Source organism: Lissotriton helveticus, chromosome 1_1, assembly GCF_964261635.1.
Source record: "Lissotriton helveticus chromosome 1_1, aLisHel1.1, whole genome shotgun sequence".
NCBI lineage: Eukaryota > Metazoa > Chordata > Amphibia > Caudata > Salamandridae > Lissotriton > Lissotriton helveticus.
In genome coordinates, this window is record NC_136057.1 from 323106169 (window position 1) to 323128957 (window position 22789).

The 22789-nt window shown below is 44.3% G+C and overlaps 1 protein-coding gene across 1 annotated transcript in view; it reads right to left on the bottom strand.

The window, feature by feature from the left end:
* The window catches only part of PTN (pleiotrophin), a 149842-nt gene that overhangs the window by 82764 nt on the left and 44289 nt on the right, over positions 1 to 22789 (bottom strand). Inside the window, exon 3 of the mRNA XM_078671802.1 lies at positions 1086 to 1247. Coding sequence (XP_078527928.1) covers positions 1086 to 1247 — 162 coding nt within the window. The remainder of the gene's footprint in view (positions 1 to 1085; positions 1248 to 22789) is intronic.

The window sequence follows — 22789 nt, forward strand, 5'->3', positions numbered from 1 at the left end:
TATAGGCCCTTAACATGCGTTGCTGGAGTTGCATTGTGCTTGCAACACAACTCCAGCAATGCGTGTCTTTTGGGCCAACAGATGTGTCAGAATTTCTGACGCATCTGTCAAACCTTGCGCCATGGTGCACCACATTGTAAATACGGCACATACATGGTAGCGCAAGGGTAGCGCAGGCTGGCGAGTGTGAAACCGACGCATCTCTACCGATGCATCAGTTTGTTGTAAAGCTGCCCCTCAAAGTTCAGATGAGAAATTGCAAATTACATTAACAAAATGTCATGGGAAATTTTGTGAATATGAAAAGAAAATCGCAAACCATAGGAGTGTGTTGAGTTGCACCCAACTGTGGGGTACGAGGGGGGATAGTTAGAGCATTTTTGCTGCGACAGATTTTGGTCCTCCTATAATTCATATCAGATTTTGGTTCACCTATTATTCATATCATACAGTACCAGCAGCCATGAGGTGATGCGCCAGCGTGCAAGAAAAACATCGAAGGAACGCAGAGATCAGAACCCTTTGATGAGGTCTATGTACGGTCCATGTAGGGCCAGCTTTAGGGTGGTGCGACTGGTGCGGCGGCACTGGGCGCCTACCTGGAGAAGGGAGGGGGCACTGTGTTTAGCAATAACTTAATATTTAAAAATAACTGCTACAGAGTTCTTTGTGCATCTGGCTTTCCAGCAGCAATACAAATGTCAAGATAATTCTTGTGATTAATGTTCCTGCAGTTTTGTTTGGTGTCAGTTTTGACTCACCATAAAGCAGTGCATAATGTTAATATGCCTGCTGAAAAGAACAGATCTGTCTTTTTTTTTATTTCAAAAGATTTTATGTTATGTGGATAGCAGAGTGGATTAGTAAAGCCAACCTTTATCAGTGCTTTAAAACAAATGAAATGTATGTGAGAGAGGCTATAGGGAGATGAGGGGCACTTGTACTGGATGGTAGTGAGCGAACCGAGGAGGAAGGAGGTCATGGGGCAGGGGCGCCCAAAAATATTTTTCGCGCTGGGCGCCACCATTGCTAAATCGGGCCCTCGGTCCATGGCCGTGACGTGTGCATTCAGCGACCTTGCTTACCTTCCGGCTTGGCCTTGTTCACCTTGCCGCAGGGCTTGGAGATCGTGACGGTGTTCTGGCACTCTGCGTCATGGAGGGCCCTCTTAAGGCTTCCGCTTCGGATCTTCACCCCAGTCTCGGGGTCGCACTCCCCCCAGGCCTGGAACTGGTACTTGCACTCAGCTGCAAAAGACAGGAAGCGATGGATCAGCGGATGTCAAAGAGGTATAAAGGCGAAGGAGGATGCAATTTGAAATGTCACCTATTTACTAGCTGCATTACAAATCGTTCATTGGCAGGTATCACATAACGACCTGCATGATAATAGGTATTAATTACACATGTTGCAATACGTGGCCTCTTTAGGGGCGAAGGCCTACAGGGACAGCTTCTTTTTGCAAATCAGTTGTCACCCAAACTGGTACTTATATAGCTGCAAAGTTTCCCAGGTTCATGCGTTATATGCTGCCCCAGTCCAATTTTTTTTTCATTTGAATCCTGGGACTTGCACATTTTATAATGGAATGCACAAGACTGCAAGTCCCAGAATTCACAGGAAAAATCTGGGCTGGAGCATGGCATGACGCATGAACCTGAGAAACTTGTCAGGGTTGTGGTTAAGTAACTGATCAGTGGTGTATAAGTGCAACTGTGGCCACAATGTATACATTCCTTTCCAAACCTCAAATCGATGGGGAGGGTGAGGGGGTGCCCATTTCATGCCCCATCCAATTTGGAATTCGAAAAATACTTTTATACAGGAAAAAGCCCTTGTGCAGATGAGCACTAGGCCCCACACTGTACGAGGACAATTAAATGTCTTTATTTTTTCCATAATGGATTATGGTGTTTACGTTTTTAAAGCTAGAACTTCTAAAAATCATGTCTGGACTGGTGTTAATGAGAGAAGAGGGACCTCTGGTGGACAAAATAGGGAATCTGACTGACGTGAAAGCTTATCCTCTCAGACGACAGACACTGTGCAGTTGGTGCTTAATGCTCAGCCTTGTGCTCTCACCTCCCAATACAACTGCTTTTACTGGATGCAGGACGTGCTGCTTTTAATGACCAGTCGGCACACTGAGTGCATTACAGTGACGTTAAGGTTAAAAGCAATGCGAAGCAATAGAACACAGAGACCATTTCGAATGCTGACCACTAACGTGCTGCTGCCTTATGCACTTTAGTACCTATCGAAGTGCAGAGTGAGAATTTGCTCGAAGTAGAGACAGCAAACACAAAGTAACACATCTGTCTTCTTTGAACTACAAAACCCAAACACCCACAAAACAGCCTTTGAGACTTGGACAAAAGTCACCAACTTCTACTAAACTGGAAATCCTAGAATTTAGTATCTCTGATCAGCATGTGTCTACGCCCCAGCAGGATTGGTAACACACACTATTTGCACTAAATCCTGGCACTGCAAGTGGTAATTGTGTAAAACTAAAATTTTTAATGCAACAGTGTCTTGGGGTACTACCAAAACGAATTTGTACATCGAAAACATCAGATCAAAGGCAAACAGGGTGTTTTCCAGTGCGTTAAAATCAAAATGGTGTTATTCCTCATCTGGCCGGAAGCATTCCTACAGCATGTAGAATGAGAACCTTTACTTCAACTCTGGGTTCATTCTACAACCTAGATTCTGGGTTCAGCTTAGGAATCCTTTATTCTCCACCTCCAGTACAAAGCATCCTTCCTGATTCCTGCTGGAATACCAAAGGCCAGAATGAGGAATAAAAGGCCATTTTGCTATCACCACATTAAAAAGGTCTGGACTTGAAGCTCCGCCCACTCTCCGCCCATATATTTCATTGACTTGTGTCATGTCCTTTGTAAATGCTGGCTTCTGATTCATTAAAAGGATTGTTAGTCCCTCCTTAGTACCGCCTTGTCTTCATTTGTAACCTCCCATGAGGACTGGCCCTTTTACTTCTGTTGTTACACGGTATGTCTTATTTAGTCTTTAAGCACTATTATTTTTAAAGAGTTTCTCGTACTGCAGCCACGACATGGTTTGATGCAACATTCAGCGTGCCATGCACTGTTTCACTTTCGAAGCAGCTTACAGACTAAATAACAGGTCCCGTGTAACAACAGAAGTAAAAGGGCCAGTTCTTATGGGAGGTTACAAATGATACAAGGCGGTACTAAGGAGGGACTAACAAGCCTATTAATGATTCAGAAACCAGCATTTACAAAGGACAATGGCACAAGCCAATTAAATATATGGGCACGGAGCTTCAAACCCATTCTGAAATACAGCATGCCTCGCAGAGCAGTGCATGTGCTGTCCAAGTTCGACAATGGCAGCCACTTCTTTGAAGGGAAATAGGCCTCCCATTTACAAGAGTTTGAGCTATTGGCACTGTAAATGACAATGCCTTTTATTAATGTGTTAATTATCAAAACAGATAATTAAAGGGCATTGTCATTTACAAAGCCAATAGCTTAAACTCTTGCATATGCGAGTTCTGTTGCATTGCAAATGCTTGTTAGTAACTTATGCTCAGTTTGACCTAGAAACAAACTATTTTGTGGTGAAATCTGCAAATTATGCAGCAGATGCTGGACTATGTTGCAAATGCGACAAATCCATGAAATAAATTGTTGCAGCTGCAGAATCACATAATTTCAGTAGTCCACTCTATATTCCATCACTGCATCTTCTGAATATATTCCTTCCATTAGCAAGGCTGGAGGCCTTCCAAGGACAGTGTGTTGGTGCACTCTACCCAGCCATTAACCTGCAGATGGTAAAACACTGCACTGGAATAGAGAACACCATAAATACTCAGATATAATTCCATTTCTCCTGATATGGCCTGGACCCCACTGTTTAAAACACTCTCCTTCAAGAATCTTTCCTTCATAAATATGTTATTAAAAACAATATTACATTTGGATGTTGTTGCTTACTCAACAAAGCAAAACGTGGACCATTTTGGTGATAACTGATGACGACAATGGAGAATTTCTGACCTTGCACCTCCAATGTCCCTGTAAGGTCTAGAGTCAGTTCCTGACAGGGTGCCACAGGCCACACTGCCAGAAACACCATGACACTCATCATCCTTTCAGTCTTGTAACAGGTAGAAAATCTTAAAATCTTTCACAAGGTGCATTCCTGGCTCCGAACATGGTTTACTGTTTTATTTCCTTGTTGGACCTCCTTCTCAAAAGCCCCTAGTAAGTTACATGTATCAGTCAGTCCATTAATGGCCTTGGTGGTATTAATCTCCTTTCTCATCATATAATTTCCTCTTCTAAATGTAAATGTAGAATACTTGTAAAGCGCACTGTTACTCTACCCGAGTGTCCTGGCGCTGTAGACCGCTGGGGAACCCATACTGGTTTTCCCTGTGAGATGGTCCCTTTCTGGGTATCTCCAGGGTGAAACCAGGCATCTGTGGGGGGCCGTTGTGGAGATGAGGCAAGCTTAATGCCCAGAGTTACCAAGTGTGTTCCCTGGTTAGAGTAGGCACTGAGGTGAAAATTATCGAGTCCGTTGACCCTAGTCCAAGACCCTGCCGCGTTGGTAATTGAACCCTGGTCCCTGGCCGTTCTCTGCTTACAGGTCTGCTACCTCTAACCAGTGAGCCACACCTCTCCACGTTTATGCACTGATTATGAAGTGAGGGGTACATTACATTCACTGAACAAAGACAGGAGTTTTCAGAAGGATGATGCAAGTAATCCTGTACCTACCAAACTACACACATTTTCCATTAGTAGATTTTGGCAGGTCACATTTGCTAAAATGTCCCAGAAGAAAATGTGTACGTTCAAATACATGCAGCATTTACCCCTCAACTCCCCATATTATTTCAGTATATAGATGAGTTTAGGCTTGTTACTTTTGTCACTATTATCTATGTTCAGTAAAGAATAGAGAGAGTGCCCTCCGATCATCATGCAGTCCTCTTCCCAACCTTCCTTGGTGATGGCGCCACTTCCCTTCTCATTTCCAGTGTAGTTGAGTTCACTATCAATTTCTTTTTTGCTTTTAATGGGTAATCAAGACAAATAGCCTGATGCTATTTTATTTTCCTCAGGAACATAACACACTTTAAAACTGTATTTTTATAAAATCCATATCTGCCTTTCGACGAGGGGTTTGTAATGGGTGGTTAAATATGTCTTCAATTTAAAAATGCATACCACGCGCATATATTCTAATACCTAATGTTCCTCAACTAGATGTGCCTCTTTTTTGATTACAGAATAATTCACATTTGTTCATTTCAATTACCATTAATGCAAGAGCTCTTAAGTGCTCATAAGTCTACACCACTAAGGTGAGCATGAATGTGAGGGTGGCAGTATGAACCAATTGTACTGTACGTACTTTGTTTAATTTGATTATTTTCCCAGAAATTACTTGAACAGGGTACTTGAGTCTATCAACCATCAGCCAGGATTTTTTGATGATGAGGACAGGGGCAGTGCATCCATTGGGGGGGGGGCGTTGCCCCACTAGCCACATCGCCCCATTTAACTGTAGTTCATAACAATAACTACATTAATAAAAGAACCGAAGGTCTCTGTTTTAAGCTTGCTTTCAGCAGTGGGTGCTGCCTTGGTGAACTCGGGAGATATCAATGCTTAAAGTATTGAGAGAGCACTAGTCTGAGAAAAAAATGTATAAGTGCACCATATTTACAAGCACGTAGTTAGTTAACATATACCTTGCACCGGAGTGTCTTATATTCAGTAGTGAAATATATAGAGTGTTCAGGTAGGGTAACAATAATCATAGCAGTGTGAGACTAATGTAGAAATGTTGGAATGAATATGAAACCCTCACGTTCTCATGTTAAAGGAATCATGTAAGAGTTAAGTGGAACCTTGCAAACCAGTTAAATTGTGTAGGCCTCATGGCAATTCACAGAAAATCTAAACGTGCTGCTAAAATAATGTGAGGTGGGGTTAACGTGGTTCTTCCAAAATGTATTATCGAATTTAGTATTGAAATATATGCTTTATAGATGTGTTGCTTTAAGAAACGTATGTTAGTTAAGAATGCTGTTTAAATCAAGAAATGTTTTCAGAGTGCAGGGACCCGCTTCATGTAAATCATGTAGGCTCGAACTGATAGTGATGTTCCTTTGATCTGTAATGTGCTCGTTAGAGAAGAAGTCGAGAGGCGCCAAGTACTGTGCTTTCCATATGCTTTATGACCTATAGATATGGTGGAGCCTGGAATTTGAGGCCCACTGTGGGATGGCCTGTATGCAGGTGCGAGGGGTCCTAATCAGTCGAAATGAATGGAGCTTTGTTCAGTGGCGCTTGGCGCAGGCCTGTAGGAGTCTTCAGGAATTTCAGGGGGTACCGGCGCACTGAAGAAGAAGCCTGGGAACCAAGGTCAACTTTAACGAGGGTCTTGAAGAGTACCATCATGGAGTTTACCGCGCAAAGATGTACCACGTGAGGGGCGTCCCAAGGGGCGTTCCTATCGGAAATGTGATTTTGTATTAGGGAAAGCGACCCGGGAGGAGAGCAGAGCAGATGATTTTGGGGAGCCTAAGGAAGCGGATGGGTAGGCAGATAGGCTGATCAGGAGAGACCCATTATCAGAGAAGAGACAAAGAGAAGTGCGTGATCTTCTTAGGAAGTCACCCCGGCTGACACCTTTGGGGGGGGGTAAAGATCTTGTTAAGTAGGGATGTCACTTAGTCTAGTGTAGGGACAGACTAACTTGAATTTTCTTTTCTGTAATGACTCTTAGGTTGCAACTTATATCGATCCTTGCAAACCTAATGATCTTTGAACTTGTACTCATTATTCTGTTTTGTAGACTCAGATTATTCAAAGAATTCATGTTCATTGTGATACCAGTATATCTCTTGAATCTCATCTTGAGAAGTTTGTATCTTCAGTTATCTTTGGTTTTATATTAAATTTTCAAAACTTAATCCTGGTCAGTGGTCATTTAGAGTGGTGTAAGTTCTTAATTGATTGACTTATTGTTAGATTGCCTTTTACTCAATGACAGGTACCAACGATCCAGTCGACTTGGTTTGGGATCTGGTAAGGTAACTAGTAACCAGTAATCCCGCGTTAACAGTTGGTAGCAGTTTAGGATGGTTATCTTCTTGAGGAAGGTAATCTAGAGAGGTTAGTTTACCCCAAGGCCCCTAGACATCGAGAGACGAGCAGCGGAAGAATCGTGCGCCGAAGGTGCAGACGGTGCGAGAAAAGCAGCAGTATCGGAGGAGAGTGAGTATAACAAGGGTCATGCGTGAACAGATTGCGGTGTTTTGTGTTGTAATTGTAGTGTAATGTCTTGCGGAGTTGAACGCCTGTAGCGTGATTGTGAGAAGGTTGTGAGCGCGCGCAACCTGGTGAACCGGTTACCTGGTAAACGGGTGAACTGGCAAATCTTAAGTTCAGGCCAGAGCTTAAGTGGTTTTGGGTGTATCGAACATCCAGAGTAGTTGTCGACCATAGTATGGAAGTCATGAGGTACCATTGACCGCCGTGGGACCGAGATAGGGGGAGTGTAAGAGTGAATGTATGAGTAACGGACGCTGGTCGAAAGTTACTGTGTGTAAGCAACCTATCAGAGAAGGCGATTGTCTGGACGTAAACGGAAAGACATTTCGTCAAGTTAAGGTGACAACTACAGAAAGACTGTGGGCGTACAGTCAAGAAAGGTGATCGCTTGGACGGAAGTAATCATTTTTCAGAGTATGAATGAGATGCATGCATGACCGAGGAGACGAGCTGAAAAAGGAGGGGAACTGCTGCGAAGGGGGACGGGTGACGTCGGATAGAGCCGCGCTGTGATTGAGCGGTTGGTGTGACGTTAGCTAGAGCCGCGCTCCGGTTGGGCGGCTAGAGTGACGTAGGAGGAAAGCCACGCTCGGATAGGCCAGTTAGCGAGAACAGCACGGTGATTGGTAGATTGTCATCAGGAAGTAAACAAACGCGGAGAAAAGAGAAATCATGAAGTGCTTTAAGTGTTTGAAAGGGATTTTTAAAAGAAAAAGAAGTGAACATTATTATGGGGAAGAGGCACCGCCGGAGGGTACACCAGCTCATTATATGGCAGCGAATGTAGGGTTGGATACGATATTGTGGATTGGGGCATGGAATAAGCTTACGGAAGGAAATGAGGAGATGCAGTTCCCGAAGTACGGGACGTTTAAGTTAGAGGTGTTACATCGGCTAAAAGCAACCATGTCCTCATTGAAACCCTCACCTAGACCAACCCAGTTTGAGGCCCTTAATGCATGGATTAGGGCGGCACACGATAGAAATTTGAACAGGCGTCAACAAAGATTGACTCGATCGGTAAGAGCAGTGCGAGATTCTAAATGGGATGAGGAAGCAAAGAGATGGAGGGTACAGGCTATCGAGGTAGAGAAGTTGTATCCGATGAGGGAGGTGGTAGGTGGGAAGAACCTCATGGAAGAGGATGAGGAGAGCGAGTCGGAGGACAATGTGATAAATAGATTATTGATAGACAGACCACCTCCGAGAGTTGAGGAAATTGAAGATAGAGGGCTCGCAAGGGAAGATGGGACTGCCATAGAGGGGTTTACACCACTCCCTATATCGGAATGGACACCTATTAAAGGCGAGGAGACACCTCAAAATAGCACAGTACAGAGTGTAGTGGGAAGGTTTGTGGTACAAAAGACGCCAAACACCGAAAAGGTTGAGTCTTTTGGATTACCGGATGCTCTTCAAGTACCTGTTACCATAGGACCTATAGTGTCGATTTACAATCCAGATCAGGGGAGAGGGGAAGAGCAGGCACGGTTAGATAGAGAAAGGATTGAGATGGAAAGGAGGAATAACACGACAAATGCATGGAAGCAATTGCCAGGATCGGTAACGTGGAACACCCCATTAGATACGACTGTGGGTCCCAACACAGGACAAGGAGGTCAGAGAGGACCGATGGACCTGAGGGGACCGCGGCCGAAATCTTATACAGAATTAAGAGCAGATTTGAGAGAATGGGAGGGGTCCACGGTAACTCCGAGTAATAGGGCAAGAACAGAACCCGAGTGGGAAAACCGAGGTAACGGGACGGTATCTCATTGCGGGGCTAGCGAAAGCAGTCAGGGGCGAGAGGGTCAAAGTCAAGAGAATGGAAGAGTAGCACGTCCTATAGGTCGGAGGGAACAGCAGGAGCAGAATGGTAGGAGTATGGAGTGTGAGGAGATGTCTCGCCTCATGCAAACCGAGGGAGACCAGAGAACACAAGAGTACAGAGAGAGGTTTAGGTGCACTCATCACGCACCTGGGGAAAATGTACAGCACTGGCAAAGAGGGAACAGTGAAAGATCACGTCATACATCAAGTGATCAGAGGTCACAGATGCTTGAGGAAGAGAGAGGGAGTAACGGAATATCTTACCATGCATCCCGTGAAGCTAGACAGGATGGGGAACGTGGGGATATGAGGGGTGAAGGAGTGTTTCACCATCCACCCAGAGAAGATGGAAAGGCATGGGACCTAGAGAGATGGGAGCATGGGAGGACTCCACATAACTCACCAGTGCCTAGGCGCAGGACTAGGAGCTGGGATGGGAGAGAGGTGGAAGGAGCACCTAGAGCCGAAGTACTGAAAGCTGCGATAAAGGTTAAAAGGCTTGATGTCTCCAGTCTAAAATCCGATCTAGACGAGATTATAGAAGGGACAGTGCCTTTAGAAAGGATCGATTTGTACGAACAAGATGAGCTGCTGTTCATAGCGAAGGATACTACTAGGAAGGCTAGAGTGATTCATGAGAAACTGTCTAACTTGGCAGACAGGTACGCCATAGATTTATCTAGGACAAGGGCATTGCAGAGTAACCACAGATTGCAGTACTCAGACCAAGACCTAGACGAGAAGAGAACTACAGGATTAAAAGCACACATAAGAGAGTTGATATTGGGAATAAGGGTGTGGAGAGATCTGGACAAATGGGAAGAAAGATGGTCCAAAAGGGGTACAGTTAGACGCAGTACAACTATGATGACCCCAGAGGGAAGGGTAATGCAGATGGAGGCATTCCCTTTGCGAGAAATATCAAATGGGAACTATGTACATGTACCATGGAGTAGGGGAGATTTGGCTGCATTTACCAACTCGTTTCTGAAACTGAGGGAAAACCCAGTTGAGTGGTATAAGCAGGTAGAAAGGTTTATAAAGATCTCAAAGGTATTGTGGATTGATTTGAACACGTTGTTTGACATCGTGGTTCCATCTGATTTATGGACACCATGCAAGACTAGTGTTGAATGGCCGAATACTGAACCAGTGAGGGATGCTCGGACTAATGGACCGTCCGAGATTGTCATGCAAAAGTATGAAAGGGTAATAGCTTGGCTGAAAGATAAGGTACCACCACAGGACATAGATTGGGTAAAAATAGACCGAACGAGACAAGAACCAAAGGAGACCGTTCATGAGTTTTATGAGAGGTTGTTGAAAACATTCAAGCAATACAGTGGACTCGATGTAATGGATCCCAAAGATATAGGGCAGTTTGTGTCAAAGTTTGTCTTGGGGTTGAGACCTGATATTTGTTTGATGATTCAGCAACATTTAATATGTTAGCAAAACAAACCACTAGATGAGATCCTGCGATATGCGAGATACTGTAGTGACGAAATAGATTCTAAAGCCAAGAATCTAAAGGAGAAATTGATGGTGGTGCAAATGCAGTCAGCCGGGAAGGGCGGACAGCAGAAACAGGGAACGGGGACAATGGGACGGAAGTCGAATGGTAAGAACAAGGATAGTGAAGAAAGTCAGAGACCTAGAATAGATTTTGCCACTTTAAAGAAAACGACAAAGTGCCACCAGTGTCACCAGGTGGGACATTGGCGACGCGAGTGTCCCTTTAACCCTGAAAATGGAGAGCTAGAATTAGAAGAGCAAGTTCAAGAGGTTCCAGCTCAAAAGGCAACAGTTCCAGGAAGCAAGGTGGCCAAAGGGGGGACTTTGGCTCCACGGGCCCAGTTCCCACAGCCACCGAAAATAGCGACAGGGGGAAAGGTCTTTAAACAAATGCCTCTCTTTATCGAGGAAGAAAAGTGTTATTATATTGATCCATTGACAGGACAACGTGTGAGTGGAGAAGAGGACTGTACCCTTGGGGCAGTCCTAGAGGTGGATCAGAGAGGGCCGTTTGTGGAGGCAGAAGTGGCAGGATGTCCTACAACGTTCTTGGTGGATACTGGAGCTACTCGATCAACGTTGAGATCAGTGGTGGTTCCAGATTTACCGATGTCAGGGGAAACAATTCAAGTGGTAGGAGTTGCAAACAAAAGGATGACTAGTCCTCTGACTGAACCAGTGTCTGTGAAAATAGGAAACTATATGAATGAACATCAGTTTGTGGTATGTGATTCGAGTCCTGTATGTCTGTTAGGAAGGGATTTGCTGTGCAAATTGAACTGCACAATATACTGCACTCCGCAAGGAGTGGAGGTACAGACTACAGACGATGATGCTACTTTCAAGGTAGCCAATTCAAAATCCTGTGTAGAACTATATCCTACTCTGACCGTAGAAGATCTTCCCCAAGACTTACGAGATGCAGTAGCGTCAGGGGTATGGGATTTCACAGGAGAAGAAATAGGATTGATTAAAGGGGTAGAACCAGTAAAAATAATGGTAAAGCCAAATGCCGAGTTTCCAAGAACGCCTCAATACAAATTGTCCCAGGAAACGATTGCAGGAATAAAACCTGTGATCGAGTCAATGATTCAACAGGGAATACTGAAAGAAATCGTGGGTAGTCCCTGTAACTCCCCGATTATGGGTTTGCAGAAACCTAGCGGGAAGTTCAGGATAGTTCAGGATTTACGAAAAATTAACAATATAGTCGTTTCATGTTGTCCAGTGGTACCGAATCCATCAGTGATACTGTTTCAAATACCATGTCAAGCAGAATGGTTCACAGTGATAGATCTTTGCCAGGCCTTCTTTTCAATCCCATTGGATGAAGAGAGCAGATACCTTTTAGCTTTTAAAATGGAAGATCGCGTTTTAACATGGTGTCGAATCCCACAAGGATTCACAGACAGCCCATCTATCTTCAACCAGTTGTTGAAGAAGAATCTCGAAAATCTAGTACTGCCGCAGAATTCGGTTCTGGTCCAGTACATAGATGATCTACTTGTTGCGTCAGAGACTGAGGAAGCTTGTAAAGTAGATTCCATTGCCTTATTGAACCATCTAGCTGAAAATGGACATAAGGTATCTCCGAGTAAGTTGCAGTACTGTCTGACAGAAGTACAGTATTTGGGGCACCGGTTAGAAAAGGGAAAGCGCAAGGTGTCCCCAGAGAGGATTGAGGCGATAATGAAGATGAATGCGCCTACGACACAGAGAGAAGTTCGGATGTTTTTAGGAATGGTTGGTTATTGTCGACAGTGGATAGTTAACTTCTCACTGAAAGCAAAACCCTTACAGAAACTGACGCACAAGGAGGTGAGTGATCCGGTACCATGGGACGACGAATGCCTAGTGGCGTTCTTGCAGCTGAGAGACGACTTGTGTCGTGCTCCGGCTCTGGGGATGCCCGACTACGAGAAATCATTTTCACTCTATTGCTGTGAGAGGGAGGGATGTGCTTTGTCAGTCTTGGCACAGACCCACGGAAATGCCCGTAGACCAGTTGCATACTTTTCGGCTACATTAGATCCGGTAGCCGCAGCGTTGCCCGGATGTCTCAAATCCGTTGCTGCAACGGGTGTCAGCATTGAAAGGAGTGAGAGCATAGTGATGGGACACCCATTAGTGGTGTATGTACCACATTCGGTAGAATTGTTAATGACCAGGACGAAGACGCAGCATCTGACTAATAGCAGGCTCACGCGCTACGAGCAAGTTATTCTTGCCGTGGAGAACGTGACCCTCAGGAGATGCTCTGTCTTGAATCCTGCTACTTTGATGCCATTACCTACTGTAATAGAAGGCGAAGGATGTGAAGACCACGATTGCCTTGATGTGACTGAACTATGCACGAAACCCAGACCAGATATTGTGGATGAGCCGTTGTCTGACCCTGATGAGATTTACTTTGTCGATGGCTCATGTTTAAGAGACGATACTGGTCGGTTGAGAGCAGCTTATGCTGTTTGTACTATTACTGGAGTTGTGGAAGCCGCTTGCCTGGAAGGAGTACATTCCGCACAGGTAGCAGAAACTATTGCCCTAACTCGTGCCTGCATAGCAGGAAACGGAAAGAGAGTCACCATATACACTGACAGCCAATATGGTTTCGGTGTGGTTCACGATTTCGGGCAGTTGTGGTCTCAGAGAGGTTACATGACCTCCTCTGGTTCGCCCATTCGAAATGGAGAATTTGTGCGATTGTTGCTAGAAGCACTACAAGGTCCAGTTGCCATAGCAATAGTAAAATGTGTAGCTCATACTAAGAATACAGATTTTGTATCACAAGGCAACAGGTACGCTGATGAGGTCGCACGCTATTGTGCGGAACAAGATTATTCTTTTTCAAAAGTGGAAATTGATGGTGCTGAAGAAAAGACAGAATTAAGCATGATGTTAGAGACTGTAGACACTTGGGAGGATTTAAGAGTGATGCAGGAGAACGCACCGGAAGCAGAGAAAAAGGCATGGGAAATAGCAGGTTGCGTGAGAAGCGAGATGGATTTTTGGATTTCAGCAGATGGGAGGGCTGTGTTACCTGAGGAACTAGCGAATCCCATGGCAAGGCAAATACATGGTCCAGTGCACCTAGGAAGAGACGCTATGATGAGAGTGTTTAGGCAGACTTGGTATTGCCCTAAATTTAGAATAGCAGCAGAATCAGTATGCAAGCGATGTGTTACCTGCCAACAACTGAACATAGGCAAAAGGACACCAGTCACACTGAGTCACATTGGGAGGTCGGGGGGCCCTTTCAATAGGATGCAATTAGACTTTATTGAAATGCCAAGAGTTAACCGCCTTAGGTATGTGTTGGTGGTTGTATGTATATTTTCCAGATGGGTTGAAGCGTACCCTACACGTAGGTGTGATACACTCACAGTAGCTAAATTGTTGCTCAGGGAGCTGATACCGCGCTTCGGGGTGCCTGCCTCTCTGGAATCGGACAGAGGAAAACATTTTAACAGCGAAATAGGGAAGATGTTGTGCTCCACATTAAAGATCGATCAGAAACTGCATTGTAGTTATCGACCAGAAGCCTCAGGGATTGTGGAACAAGTAAACGGCACTCTGAAGAATAGATTGGCTAAAGTTTGTGCATCCACATCTTTGAGTTGGCCAGATGCTCTTCCTTTAGTGCTCATGAGCATGCGCAGCACACCTGACAGGAGGACAGGTCTCTCTCCACACGAGATTCTGATGGGGAGGGCCATGAGACTTCCTACGGTTCCAACTGCTGCCCTATTGAATATCACAGATGATCTGATCTTGGATTATTGTAAGGGACTGTCTGACGCCATCCATTCTGTGTCCCTTCAGGTGCAGGCGGCTGAAGTTCCAGCATCAAGGAATCTGTGTCATGATCTGAACCCAGGGGATTGGGTGTTGGTCAAGAAGCACGTCCGGAAGAACTGCCTAGATGTACGCTGGCGTGGGCCCTTTCAGGTAATCCTGATCACGAACACCGCGGTGAAGTGCGGAGGGCTGCCAAATTGGATCCATGCATCCCATACTCGAAGAGTTCCAGCACCTCTAGAAGAAACAGCTCCTATCCCAGACGAAAGTTCAGTCGTGGAAGAAGAGTCACAAGAGGGGATTGGATCAGCTGAGGGGGTGTCGGAAGAAGGTGGGAACGCATCGGATCCAGAAGAGGAGAGAAGACAGGACGGCAGTGAGACTGAAGACGCAACTGAAGGAGAGAGCTGCAGTGAATACGACTCAGACACAGATCAGTACCAGAGCGATCAAGAACCGAGTGTGAGGACGAGAGATAGGAGAACAAGGCTTGGAGCTGCCACTTGGCCGGAAAGAAGAAGGAGGCTAAGTTTAAGGTCGGCTCAGGAAGAAACGGTTGCTCCTATATCCGAAGACTCGGATCCAGAAGAAGATACCCAGGATCAAGCCGAGGAAGGTCCTAGAAGATCAAGGAGGGTGCAAGTGCTTAGCAGAAGGTACTCTACTCCTGATTGGACCTACCTCGTTGCAGATGTCCGTGGGACACAGAACCGGGAGGATCAGGGAAGTGAGCCTGATCAGAACTGATCCGATCATCACAGTGCAAATAAGATTCCTGCTACCAGGAGCGGAGGCCGAAAGGTTGCTGACACTCAACATCGTCTATCCTCCTCTCCTGAGCGGAATAAGAAAATTGATTTTAGAGACAGTTGATTTTCCGGTTTGCTGTTCACGATATCCAGTGTTGGAGGGAACTCTTCTTCGACTGGAAATGCTTGAGCGAGTAGTGGAAGTTCTTGGAACACTCATTGTCTTGGATTAATACCTTGTTGTAAATGTCTTCAAAGGGGCGTAGAACTGGGAAAGTGAAGAAGGTGATCTTGGTCAGAACGGACCCCTTTGTAACTGTGGATGTAGAACTGATAGTACCAGGAGTGGAGATTGAAAAGACATTAACTCTTCATTTTGTTCGTCCCCTGGTCCAGAGTGAAATAAGGAGAATAATCCTAGAGACAGTCGAATTCCCATGTTGCTGCAAGGAATGCCCAATACTTGAGGGAATGTTTCTTCGAATGGACATTTATGAAGACGTAGTGTCACTCCTTGCAACATTCATAGATTCTGATTGATAAAAGACTTTTGAAAAGGATTTTGTAAAATATTGCTGCAAGATAACCTAGCGCCGAGTGGAAGAAGAAAATGATAGGGTCTCCCTTTTAGAGGATGGAGAAGGGCTAGGGTTGTCTATTTCCTACAGGACTTTAAACTGTTTTGCGGAGCAAATTGTCAGCTTCTAAGTGTTCAAAAGAGAGACATTGTTTGAAAGAAAGTCTTTGTTCGGAGAGAAGGAGAAGTTGATGCTGGAAGAACATCCAAAGCTACACTGTTTGAGAACATGGAGGCTGGCAACCCGAACCGCAGGGCAAAATGTATAGTTGGCACACTTTTAGGGGTGGTGATTTCACTTATAGTTTTAGTGGTTACTGTCTCATACATAGTGGGACATGAGAGAGATGCAACTGCAGTCAAGGAAGTCAAGGAAATCAAGGGAGTGTCAACACAGAGGACAATCACTGTTAATCATAAGGGAAACATCAATGATAAAGACAAAGCGTTGTTAGATGCGGAAATAAAAAGACTACACACAGACGAATCACAGGGAAATTTCAGGTCCAATGCTTATGCAAAATTGCTTTACGAATACATTGATGTCATGGAGGCGAAGAATTGCTACGTTTGTATGCAATTACCAGCTTCGGTGGAGGAGGGTATCAGATACCATCATCTTCCATTGACATATGGAATTACATGTAGTTTATTGTTAAGCATATTCTATGGACGAGAGGGGTTCGAGTATTATTTCTCGAACTTTGACTCGACATTGCCAGAGGTCCCAAATTACAAGCATCTGAACAAGTGGGACTATTACAAGAGCGAAGACAGATTACACAAATGGTTCATTCCATGGAAAACGTTAGATACTTCACATGCCCGAAGAAATAATCTGACTTGTCAAGTGTCAGAAATTGAGAAAAAGTTTATAGGGCAGGTAGATACTAGATACAGGAGGCAGAAGATTCTAAAGGCTTCAGGACAATGGGAAACAGATTGGACCAAGGAAGAAAGGATACATCAAAGAAAGGGTAGCTTTGGTCCAATTGCTTTAGACAAGGAAAAATGGGGGAAACTGTGCATTCACAGGAGTTACTCCTATTATGAGAATCTGTATGTAGGCCAAGTCAGTTGTGAACATGCTTTTCAATTGGAGTACTACTCTAAAGACTTTCTGAAAGAGATGCAAGCAATTCCGAATGTATATTTTGTATGTGGAAGAAATGCCTATGTGAAGCTACCAGATAATTGGTACGGATCATGCTATCTAGCAATTGTCTTCCCCAAAATATATCATGTTGAGAATTTAGAAACGACAAAGAAAGGAATACCAATTAGAGGGAAAAGAGGGCTAGGCGCAGCAGAAGTAATTGGGGATGTATTCGGTGCTGCATTCCCTATCCTAGGAGTGATACTGAATGACATCAAAATTAGGAGATTGGCTACAGTCGTAGATAGGTTATCTGCCAGTACTGCTAGATCATTAATGCTGGTGGAGGGTGAGATGCAATCGATAAGGGCAATGGTTCTTCAGAACCGACTTGCTCTAGACGTTCTGTTAGCCAAAGAGGGCGGAGTCTGTAAGGCTTTGAAGGTCCAGGAATGCTGCACTTACATTCCGGACAATTCAAAACCTCTAGAAAAATACATACGAAACATCACTGCCATACACCACGAAATTGAGGATCTGACAAAGATAAACGTGTGGGAAAAAGTAGGTCATGGAATGGGTAAAGTTGGAGGTTGGTTTGCCAACCTAGGAAAGGGTATCGTTTGGTACATACTGAAACCCATCATCATAATTGTGATTTGTGTAATCACTTTGTGGGGATTGGTGTGTTTGTATCAGTGGTATAGAGCAAACAGATTGCAGAGATCTATGAGAGAACAGGAGAAAAGGTTGACAGCGATGCAAGATACACAATATAAGAGTCTGAAGGCATTGGAGACAATGAAAAGAAGTGGTACTGCCACGACTTCACTTTGAAGAGTCCTACATTTTTGTGATGGTGTTTTGATGGTGATGACCCCTGAAGGTCATCAAAGGGGGGACTGAGAGAGCACTAGTCTGAGAAAAAAATGTATAAGTGCACCATATTTACAAGCACGTAGTTAGTTAACATATACCTTGCACCGGAGTGTCTTATATTCAGTAGTGAAATATATAGAGTGTTCAGGTAGGGTAACAATAATCATAGCAGTGTGAGACTAATGTAGAAATGTTGGAATGAATATGAAACCCTCACGTTCTCATGTTAAAGGAATCATGTAAGAGTTAAGTGGAACCTTGCAAACCAGTTAAATTGTGTAGGCCTCATGGCAATTCACAGAAAATCTAACGTGCTGCTAAAATAATGTGAGGTGGGGTTAACGTGGTTCTTCCAAAATGTATTATCGAATTTAGTATTGAAATATATGCTTTATAGATGTGTTGCTTTAAGAAACGTATGTTAGTTAAGAATGCTGTTTAAATCAAGAAATGTTTTCAGAGTGCAGGGACCCGCTTCATGTAAATCATGTAGGCTCGAACTGATAGTGATGTTCCTTTGATCTGTAATGTGCTCGTTAGAGAAGAAGTCGAGAGGCGCCAAGTACTGTGCTTTCCATATGCTTTACGACCTATAGATATGGTGGAGCCTGGAATTTGAGGCCCACTGTGGGATGGCCTGTATGCAGGTGCGAGGGGTCCTAATCAGTCGAAATGAATGGAGCTTTGTTCAGTGGCGCTTGGCGCAGGCCTGTAGGAGTCTTCAGGAATTTCAGGGGATACCGGCGCACTGAAGAAGAAGCCTGGGAACCAAGGTCAACTTTAACGAGGGTCTTGAAGAGTACCATCATGGAGTTTACCGCGCAAAGATGTACCACGTGAGGGGCGTCCCAAGGGGCGTTCCTATCGGAAATGTGATTTTGTATTAGGGAAAGCGACCCGGGAGGAGAGCAGAGCAGATGATTTTGGGGAGCCTAAGGAAGCGGATGGGTAGGCAGGGTAAACAACCTTTACAACGCACTTTTTACAACGCACTACCATTACAACGCATTTTTTACAACGCAAAAACTTTTACAACGCATACCATTACAACGCATGTTTTTACAACGCTAGTACTTTTACAACGCATGCCATTACAACGTAAGTATTGGTAAGTATATAATTATATTTAATATTTTATATGTTTGGTTTTTTTTACGTTTTCAGTTTTTGGGTAAAGGGGTATTTTTAGGGTTCAGGGTCAGTTTTCAGTTTTTGGGTAAAGGGGTATTTTTAGGGTTCAGGGTCAGTTTTCAGTTTTTGGGTAAAGGGGTATTTTTAGGGTTTAGGGTCAGTTTTCAGTTTTTGGATAAAGGGGTATTTTTAGGGTTCAGGGTCAGTTTTCAGTTTTTGGGTAAAGGGGTATTTTTAGGGTTCAGGGTCAGTTTTCAGTTTTTGGATAAAGGGGTATTTTTAGGGTTCAGGGTCAGTTTTCAGTTTTTGGGTACAGGGGTATTTTTAGGGTTCAGGGTCAGTTTTCAGTTTTTGGGTAAAGGGGTATTTTTAGGGTTCAGGGTCAGTTTTCAGTTTTTGGGTACAGGGGTATTTTTAGGGTTCAGGGACAGTTTTCAGTTTTTGGGTAAAGGGATATTTTTAGGGTTCAGGGTCAGTTTTCAGTTTTTGGGTACAGGGGTATTTTTAGGGTTCAGGGACAGTTTTGGGTTTATGGGGTACAGGGGTATTTTTAGGGTTTAGGGACAGTTTTGGGTTTTTGGGGTACAGGGGTATTTTTAGGTTTCTGGGTTAATTTGGATTTTTGGGGTACAGGGGTACAAGGTAAAAAAAAAAAAATTAAATAAATTAAATTAAATTAAATTTTATTAATTACAATTAATTTAAAAAAAAATATTATATACTTACCAATACTTACGTTGTAATGGCATGCGTTGTAAAAGTACTTGCGTTGTAAAATCATGCGTTGTAATGGTATGCGTTGTAAAAGTTTTTGCGTTGTAAAAAATGCGTTGTAACGGTATGCGTTGTAAAAGTATGCGTTGTAACGTCATACATCCGGTAGGCAGATAGGCTGATCAGGAGAGACCCATTATCAGAGAAGAGACAAAGAGAAGTGCGTGATCTTCTTAGGAAGTCACCCCGGCTGACACCTTTGGGGGGGTAAAGATCTTGTTAAGTAGGGATGTCACTTAGTCTAGTGTAGGGACAGACTAACTTGAATTTTCTTTTCTGTAATGACTCTTAGGTTGCAACTTATATCGATCCTTGCAAACCTAATGATCTTTGAACTTGTACTCATTATTCTGTTTTGTAGACTCAGATTATTCAAAGAATTCATGTTCATTGTGATACCAGTATATCTCTTGAATCTCATCTTGAGAAGTTTGTATCTTCAGTTATCTTTGGTTTTATATTACATTTTCAAAACTTAATCCTGGTCAGTGGTCATTTAGAGTGGTGTAAGTTCTTAATTGATTGACTTATTGTTAGATTGCCTTTTACTCAATGACAGGTACCAACGATCCAGTCGACTTGGTTTGGGATCTGGTAAGGTAACTAGTAACCAGTAATCCCGCGTTAACAGTATCCTCCCTGACCGTATAACGCCTCTTCATTTTCCGTTTACCACGCGGTAGTTGTGCTGATTGTGAGAAGCCAACTTTAACTATATAGTGCTTTTCTTTAACCGTTATGTGTGACTGCGTACAACTCACCGTACCACCCCAGGCACTTTGAAATGTATAAGTTTGCAGTGCGTGGTTGCCTTTTCCACATTGTCTCTACTTTGTAACATGAGTTGTATGTCTTTATCGGGTCTTTCTTAACCCCTTGCGTGCTCCCGTCGGCCGTTGGCCGACAGGAGCACTACCTCGCAAGTGCTGCCGACAGAGCCCCGCCCACTAATAGAACGCCTGCACCATGGCGGAAAAACCGCCGCTGTTAAGGCGTTAAAATGTGCATACCGTGAGTCTGACTTTATTGTGCGCTGTGAGGCAGCTCAAAGGACCCTCCGGGGCAGCTTGTTGTCTGGAAGGTGCCTCCGCGCCACGCACATGCTTTGGCTGCAGAGAACAAAGTTGTAGGTAGTGTATATGCTGGTGGATTATTGTCACATGCAGTGAGTGCATGGCGTACTATGGGCTTCGTTTGTTGTTTGGTTTTATGCTAAAAAAAGTGCAGAATTACGAAGAAAGTACCCTAAATACCACAATGGAGACACGAAGTATGCTCGGTGCGCGCAGCCAGCAGCAGGTACCACTACCAGAGTGAAGTTGGAGCCTGGCCAGGGAGAGATGCAGCGGTCCTGCTGCCTGCTGCCGCCTCTTTCAGTCGTACACTGGCGGGAGGAGGGTGTAATGTGCGTGTTGGAGTAGGAGAGCTTTCCGTGTTGAGTGAGAAGTGTGCATGGCCCGTGTGTGCCACGGTCGGTGTCTGGCGTGTGCCTGCACAAACTGAGGGAACTGGTCCCAGTGGTAATTCCTATATTTTAATTCCTCTAGGCAGTACTGCTGTAGTGTGCTGTTACCTCATCTCTACCCACCCCTCCCCAGGGCTCTGCTATTTGCATAGGTTTACTGTCAGCACTTTTCATTTAGGCATAATTAATACTGTGGCTTAATTGTTTGAAATACAGCTCATAGATCTAATTACATTTGATTTTGCATTGTCAGCTGCTAGCTTAATATGATGCAAAAAGCCAGTTATGTAAACTATTTGCAGGTACACATAATCTGTTCATTGTAAGCATTAAACTCATTCATATAGTTAGGTAAATATTATACAAATAAAAACAATCATGTAATAAAGTGGAAGACAGGTCAGGCCTCAGCGTGCAGTAATTGTCTCATTGTTAATGTTCATTCACCCCTATAGGAGGCATGGGCATATGCATTGTTGTAATGTTTACTTTACCTGTCATTGTATTCAGTTAATATTTTAGAGAATAATGAAGGGTGGAGCAAGAAAAGCACTCGTTTTGTGGCTGTGTTTCTATTTCTAGTTCATTTCGGGCTCTCCTTGCAGCTTTCACCGACTATTCAATGAGGTTTAAATCCAGGGGGATGGTTGTGATACAGGGTATGGTATGCTGTGGTTGAAATTTGCTTGAAAATGCACCATTTTACCACTCTTTTTTCAACCCCTTTAGGTTGTTCGGGCTCGCTCGCTATGCTCGCTCGCTACGGTGCAATATGACAATCATTTTACGCCCCACAAGTTAAAAAAGTCACCAGCACCAGTGGATGAGCAGTGTAACTTGCTTGCTGTACCTGGGAGTCAGCTGTTATAATTACAAATACTGGCCCATTCTGTGAGTACTGTTTTTACAGGCTTGCTCTGGCTGCTCCTACAGTGACACCTATTGTTTTTTTAGAGTGGTGCTCTTACTTTGATATTAGCTGACTATTTCCGGTAGTACGGCTCTCAGTGGCATATGAGGCCGTATTACACTAAGGGGCTTATTACAATGGTGGTCGGAAAGCCTCCGACCATTTCAGTTCCAATCAGTTGGTCGGAATTGAAGCCGGCCGGTCATTCCGGAGGCCGGCCTGTAATCCCAAAGGGTAACATTTCCGCCCTTGGGATTATGAAGCACGGTTTCAGGCAGGGTTACTTTGTCGGCCTTTCGACATGGAAACCCTGTCTAAATGCATGTTTATGGCCCGCTAGAAGTACCCCTTGCGGGTGCAGCTTCCGGTTGGGGCCAAGGGGACACCCTGTTAAGCCCTACAACCCGAGGCAGACACCTTGATCTTGCCTGCCATGGGTGCAGGGATTAACACCACGTCCCATTTCTTATGGGAGCATGTACTACGTACTATGTACTAACTAACTGCAATAACACATGCTCCCATAGGAAAATGTTAGAAGGCAACTGAACAGTGTTCGATCGCATCCATATCAGACAGTCGGGACTGCCGACTGGAGGTCAGTCCCATTTGCAAGGTGTTGCGTTCTCCCGACACCGCCCCTCAGTGCCTTGGGAGTACAGTGGGCAGGGCTTTAAGTAGGCTGGGTCCTGCCGGTGGCCAGCACTGGCAGTTCTAGAATC